Genomic DNA, 7457 nt, shown 5'->3' with positions numbered 1-7457 from the left:
CCTAGTAGTGCCGCTTAGTGATAAAGTAAAGCATTACAGGGCGATTGCATTGCATACAATAAAGCGACAACCATATGGCTCCTGCCAATTGCCGATAACTCGGTTAGAAAACATGATCATCTCATACAATAACAACATGCCCTGCAAAAACAAGTTAGACGTCCTCTACTTTGTTGTTGCAAGTTTTACGTGGCTGCTACGGGCTTAGCAAGAACCGTTCTTACCTACGCATCAAAAACCACAACGATAGTTTGTCAAGTTGGTGTTGTTTTAACCTTCGCAATGACCAGGCGTAGCCATACTTGGTTCAACTAAAGTTGGAGAAACTGACACCCGCCAGCCACCTGCAGGCAAAGCACGTCTGTAGAACCAGTCTCGCGTGAGCGTACGTGTAATGTCGGTCTGGGCCGCTTCATTCAACAATACCGCCGAACCAAAGTATGACATGCTGGTAATCAGTATGACTTATATCGCCCATAACTCACTTGTGTTCTACTCGTGCATATAACATCAAACGCATAAAACCTGGCTCTGATGCCACTGTTGGGGAACATAGTAATTTCAAAAAAATTCCTACGCATACGCAAGATCATGGTGATGCATAGCAACGAGAGGGGAGAGTGCTGTTTACGTACCCTCGTAGACCGAAAGCGGAAGCATTATCACAACGCCGTTGATGTAGTCGTACGTCTTCATGATCCGACCGATCAAGTACCAAACGTACGGCACCTCCGAGTTCAGCACACGTTCAGCCCAATGACGTCCCTCGAACTCCGATCCAGTCGAGTGTTGAGGGAGAGTTTCGTCAGCACGACGGCGTGGTGACGATGTTGATGTTCTATCGACGCAGGGCTTCGTCTAAGCACCGCTACAGTATTATCAAGGTGGACTATGGTGGAGGGGGGCACCGCACACGGCTAAGAGATCAATGATCAATTGTTGTGTCTATGGGGTGCCCCCTGCCCCCGTATATAAAGGAGCAAGGGGGAGGAGGTGCGGCCTGGCTTGGGGCGCTCCAGAAGGAGTCCTACTCCTACCGGGAGTAGGACTCCCCCCTTTTCCATGTTGGACTAGGAGAGAGGGGGGAAAGAGGAGAGAGGGGAAAGGAAAGGGGGGGCGCCGCCCCCCTCCTTGTCCAATTCGGACTTGGAGGGGAGGGGCGCGCGGCTGCCCCTTGGCCTCCTCTCCTCTTCCTCCACTAGGCCCATTAAGGCCCATTAAGTTACCAGGGGGTTCCGGTAACCTCCCGGTACTCCGGTAAAATCCTGATTTCACCCGGAACACTTTCAATGTCCAAACATAGGCTTCCAATATATCAATCTTAATGTCTCGACCATTTCGAAACTCCTCGTCATGTCCGTGATCACATCCGGGACTCCAAACAACCTTCGGTACATCAAAACATATAAACTCATAATGAAATTGTCATCGTAACGTTAAGCGTGCGGACCCTACGGGTTCGAGAACTATGCAGACATGACCGAGACACGTCTCCGGTCAATAATCAATAGCGGAACCTGGATGCTCATATTGGCTCCTACATATTCTACGAAGATCTTTATCGGCCAGACCGCATAACAACATACGTTGTTCCCTTTGTCATCGGTATGTTACTTGCCCGAGATTCGATTGTCGGTATCTCAATACCTAGTTCAATCTCGTTACCGGCAAGTCTCTTTACTCGTTCTGTAATACATCATCCCGCAACTAACTTATTAGTTGCAATGCTTGCAAGGCTTGAGTGATGTGCATGACCGAGAGGGCCCAGAGATACCTCTCCGACAATCAAAGTAACAAATCCTAATCTCGAAATACGCCAACCCGACATGTACCTTCAGAGACACTTGTAGAGCACCTTTATAATCACCCAGTTACGTTGTGACGTTTGGTAGCACACAAAGTGTTCCTTCGGTAAACGGGAGTTGCATAATCTCATAGTCATAGGAACATGTATAAGTCATGAAGAAAACAATAGCAACGTACTAAACGATCGTGTGCTAAGCTAACGGAATGGGTCATGTCAATCACATCATTCTCCTAATGATGTGATCCCGTTTAATCAAATGACAACTCATGTCTATGGTTAGGAAACATAACCATCTTTGATTAACGAGCTAGTCAAGTAGAGGCATACCAGTGATACTCTGTTTGTCTATATATTCACACATGTATTATGTTTCCGGTTAATACAATTCTAGCATAAATAATAAACATTTATCATGATATAAGGAAATAAATAATAACTTTATTATTGCCTCTAGGGCATATCCTTCATTAAGGGTGGCACGAAACTTGTTGCACTCTTATTAATTATATCACCCTCCATCGCTTCGACAGGGACACCCACCCATGCTTGCTTTGCATTTGGTATGGCCCAAACTTCTTGTGTTCATGCTACTCGCGATGCACACGAATCTAAAAGGTTGATGCGTTTTGTTCGGCGCCAACCTTGGGGTCTTGCCAATGTCCCTCCAACACTCACAAAGGAGCTTGTCCTCGAACGGCGTGTATGTCTTCATCCGCTTGCTTTTGCGCTTCGGCTTCATGCTGGCTTGGTTGAGGAGCTCGTCCTCGAACAAAGGCTCCCCGTTGATGTCAATATATATCATCCTCTTCCTCGAGGCTGTAGTCCTCCGGAAACTCGTGGTCGAGCGGGAAGCTGCCCATGCCGACCTGATCTTGCATAAATGCGTCCTCCATGGCAGATTGATAATAGGTTGACGGCGTGAATGACGCTCGGCCGTCTTGGCTTTGGGTCTCCTCGGGGTCGTAGCCAGCCACGGCGGCTCCGCCAACAGAGGCAGCGCCCGTTGCATCACCTTCAAAGATGATGTTCTCCATAATGAAATGACTAGCCGTTTCGTCGTCGCCGGCCACCGGCATTCTGTCGAACAGGTTGCATGCACCGGGGAGCATGTCAGCTGGCATCTCCCGCGGACGTTTCCTCTCTCCTCCAGATGATGAACCGGCCACCAACGTGGCGTTGAGGTCAATGGCCACGTGCACGGTCGCGGGCGTGGACGGCGCCACCACGCTCACATCCTGTGAGCATTCGTCGGAGAAGCGGGAAGCTTGCGGATAGACGTGGAAGCCGGGAATCGGCTGCGTGGCAGACGCACACGGCGACTCTGGCAGCACCATGCCTCGACGAGCCCGTGCTGGCCGCGGCCATGGCAGCGCTGATGAGCCTGTGCTGGCTAGGGTTCAAGCCTAGGTACATCAGGGCCTTCCTTGTTGCGATGACGATTTGGGCGTTGGTTTCCTCCTGATGTGCGGCGGCAGAGAGGGCGGCAACGGCCGCCGCTTTGTCCTTTGCGTCCGCCGCGTGCCTCCGGTCCTTCCGCTTCGTCGACTGCACGGCCCGCTCGTTGGGCATCAGCTTCTTCTTCTTCTTGGGCGGCGCCACGGTCTTGCGGGGCGCGCGGGGATTGCCTTTCGCGGAGGCGGCGGAGGCTAGGTCAGACGAGGCGAGGCCGGCGGCGGCGGCATCGAGGGTCGGCACGTCGTCAACCATGGCTGAGAGCGCGAGCGGGCGAGAGGGTTTTGGGAAAGTAGAGGAAAATGATGGTCGTTGTGTCACCGACTGGTGGGCTAGGGGGAGTAGGCGGGCGTCGCACATGTCCGTTTCATGTCTGCGCTGTCACAAATGTGGCTTAAATTTAGACCGGAAATGGGTCGATAGACGGACGAAAAGCAGATCGATCGATTTTTCTGTTCGCGGCGACGTAAACGAACGCACGCGGACAAAACGAGTTGGCGCATTGGTGCCGGACAGAAAGTCGTTTGGAGCAAAAGTAATTTGTATCGGTGTGTGTGGACGAAGTGGGTGGTCACTGCAGGTAAAGTGGTAAAAGTTTGTTATACAGTGCCTGTGCTGTTCATGCTGTCGTGCAGCGGTCATCTCACTTGTGTGAGACATCGCATTTTCCACGTAAATGCCTCCTTTTAACGCAGCAGCAGCACCAGCAGGAGGAGGTAGTAACCACACCCAAGGCCAGGCAGGCTTTCACGAGCTCTGGAACCAACCAAGATCCACCAGAAAACTGAGAGCTAGGGAGTCGTCAGTTCGTCACCATGGATGGCGGCGGCCACCAAGATCGAGATAAGATCAACATGACGAGGCAGGCGTGGAAGGCCTTGTCCCCCTACCTGGAGAATCCCCGGTGGATAGTCATCCGCAACGAAGCTTTCGTGGCCGTGGCAGCCGCGATGCTGTTCCTCCAACTCATATTGGGTCCTTGGCGCCGGCGGTCAGGCCATTGGTTCGTGCAAGGTACTCTCTGGGTATCTTACACGGGCTCGTTCCCTCTCATAACCTACACCCTTGGTCAGATGGTCACCTCCCCCGTGAAGAACATGCTGTATCCTTTTTGGGCTCTGATCCTCTTCTGGGCAGCCGGGTGCGCCAACACCTTAATGGCTTATAGTATCGACGACAACAAGCGGTGGAAGCGGAACCTCTTTGAGCTTCTTCAGTATTTTGTGTATCTACTCGTCACAGTATGGCTGATTACTCCTGTCGAAAATGCACAGCCAATTATTATTCCTCTTAGTTTGTTAATAGGCGTGGTAATTGTGGCGAATTTGTATAGAGTATATGCTGGTTGGAGGGTGATGAATTCTGCCTCCAGCAAATTAGTAGCCAACTACATGAGGGCTCAAGTTCAGGTTAACACCACATCCACGGTTGCTCAACGGGACGAGACTTTCACAATGGACAGCTGCAAATACATTGTGTTGCGTTCTAATGAGGATGATGATGCAAATATCACTATCGAGGCAATCTGGGGCATGACATTTGATGATGACAGCCTGCTCAAAAAGCAACTGAGAGATGTATGCCTCTCATTTGCTCTGTCTCACTTGCTGCTCCGGCGCTACTTTGGGTTGGATTGTGCCGAAGCCGGACTACCCAAGACGCTCGAGTTTGCACTCGAAGGTTTGTTGTCGGAAGAGAATCAAGTCACAGGAGCATTTCGTGTCATTGAGGTGGAATTGGGCTTCCTCTATGACTTCTTCTTCACAAACCATGAAACTCTCTTTTCTTTAGAGGGTCATTCCCATATACTGGTTGTTCTCAAATTGATTCTCACACCTATCTGCATAGGATTTCTGTTTCGATACCCCCTCAATGGCAACACATCTGACCCCATAATCGAGGTTGCCACAAGAAGGGTTGATGTTACTGTTACAGTCATGATTATGGGAGCTCTCCTTGTATTTGAAGCTCTGCAGGCCATACTCTATCTGACATCGGATTGGGCCACCGTTTCACTTGCTTGCAGCTATACCAGAGGAGTTACATGCAAACTCATGCCATCCATCATTCGCTTTCCTACAAGGTTTAAGTTTGACCATTTTCTCGGCAGGAGGATTAATTTGTTTGGATATTGGAGAAATAAGATGGGCCAATCATCTGTAATTGGAGGCAACTTGCTTGTCAATAGGCTCTATGTGGACCCCAATAGAGGAAACATGGTCGTGGCGGTTCCAGTACTTGCAGTATACAACCTCATTTATTCAATGATATTCTCAATGAAGAATTTCGTGGCGGTTCCTGATTTGGTCAAGAGCCAGATAGTTTCTTCCTTGCGGACATATGGCAATGGTGGTGGTCCTCTAACTAATGGAAAAGCAGCATTGGAGCGTAATGGTGTCTTTGAAGATTTCTCCTCTACGCTGGAGAACGATAGCCAGATAAAAGTGATGCTTATTTGGCACGTTGCAACTGAGTACTGCAATATTGCATCTTTCGATGGGGCAGAGGAGGGGCTTCATCAGAGTGATGCACAGCAAGTTGCTACCACCTTATCCAAATATTGTGCCTACTTAATGTACTTCATTCCAGACTTGCTCGCCGAGAACTCTACGGACACACTATTCATCGTCCATAACGTTGTGAAGGAAGTACAGAATGCACTGGGTGGTGACAAACCGAGCAAGGATAGATTGTTGAGGGTCATCCAGGATTTTGAAAGCATCATGAGCAACCAGGATCAAACTTGCCGTCCATGATTCCGACTGCCCTGATAACCATGCTACCATAATTGACATTCCTTCAGTCAGGAATAACAGAGATAACATCATCCATGACTTCAGCGGCAGCGGCAGCGGCATCACAGATAACATCATCCACGACTCCCATGGAGGCAGCAGCAACACGGATAACATAACCCATGACCACGACTCCGATGGCAGTGGCAATACTGACAACACTACCATTGCCCAAGACTCTGCCACCAACAACAATGAAGATAGCATCTTCATACAAGGATTGAAGTTAGGGATGAAGCTGGAGGCGAAAGGTGAGGATCTCCCTTGGAAGGTGATGGCAGAATTCTGGGCTGAGACCATCATCTACATCGCGCCATCGGACAAAGCCGCGGAGCACATGGAACGCCTTGCGCAAGGAGGGGAATTTCTTACTCATATCTGGGCTCTCCTCACACACGCAGGCATCCTGAAGCGTGACCACATGATGCCAACACCAGACCAGACAACAACCCCAGAAGATCGTGTGTAGTAATGCTGCCTGCTTCATGTATTTCTCCTGGTGATTTTTGTTCTGCTTTCTTACTCTTTAGCTCAGTTCACATAGTCACCTTATCACGCTGTTTCTTGTCTGAAATCGTTATGTAATGGTATCCAATGTATCAACTGCAATCAGAGAATGTTTTGAGTTCCTTTACAGCTTCATTGTTGTTTCTTCATGCTGTTTTTTTTTAATTACTACGGCTGGTCTTGTTAGTCTTCGTTGTTCACTCTTCCACTCTTCAGCTGATAGAATGGATCTTTTTTTCTTTTGAATTTTGATAGAACAGATCTTCACTACTTTGTAAAGAGATTTTTTTTAGAAAAGAAGGATGACCCCCGGCCTCTGCATCTGGGCGATGCATACGGCCACTTTGTTAATTATTCTCACAAGACCTTATAAAGTCATACAACAGTAAGACTAAAGCGGCCGTCTAAGCAACAAACTGTCGTTACACCTATCCAGTTGATGAAGGGGCACAGATAGCCTGGGCCTAATACCAAACAGACATCGCAGCCAAGCCTAACATTTAAGACCTGAGACCCCAACCTAGCCACTTGCCGGGTCTGGGGCACACACTGGTCCGGCGTGCTCTCAGAGGCCGCCGCCGCCAACTGCCACCGCTCCATCTTCAGAACTGTACTGATGCATCAACCTTGCTCGGTCCAGCTATCGTCGACGTCGCCACGGCGCATAACTGCACCTCCTCCCTGCGCGCAAACAGCTGTACCACGTCGCGGTCGCCATTGATACACCTCAGCGCCATGCTGCCACGTACCACCAGCCGACATAACTTGAAGTCCTTGGAGGATCTGTCGTGCGTAGCACCTGCCGACCAGGCATGACCAAGCGTAGCACCTGTCGGTCAGGCATGACTTGACATCTCCACCGAAGCTACGTGCAAGACGAAGCCACTCCACCTCCT

The 7457-nt window shown here is 49.8% G+C and overlaps 1 protein-coding gene across 1 annotated transcript; it reads left to right on the top strand.

Annotated features, from left to right (window-relative positions):
* The first annotated feature begins 4074 nt into the window (after window positions 1–4074).
* LOC147987733 (uncharacterized) lies at window positions 4075–6523 on the top strand. The gene is made up of 2 exons (XM_087542487.1): window positions 4075–5926; window positions 6063–6523. Exons 1-2 carry the CDS (start codon window positions 4075–4077, stop codon window positions 6521–6523), a joined length of 2313 nt encoding a protein of 770 aa, XP_087398613.1.
* Window positions 6524–7457: the final 934 nt, after the last annotated feature.

Source organism: Triticum urartu, chromosome 2A (genome assembly GCF_056163025.1).
Source record: "Triticum urartu cultivar PI428250 chromosome 2A, HENAU_Tu73, whole genome shotgun sequence".
NCBI lineage: Eukaryota > Viridiplantae > Streptophyta > Magnoliopsida > Poales > Poaceae > Triticum > Triticum urartu.
The sequence above is the reverse complement of the archived record's forward strand: the minus strand, read 5'-3'. Positions and strand labels throughout refer to the sequence as shown.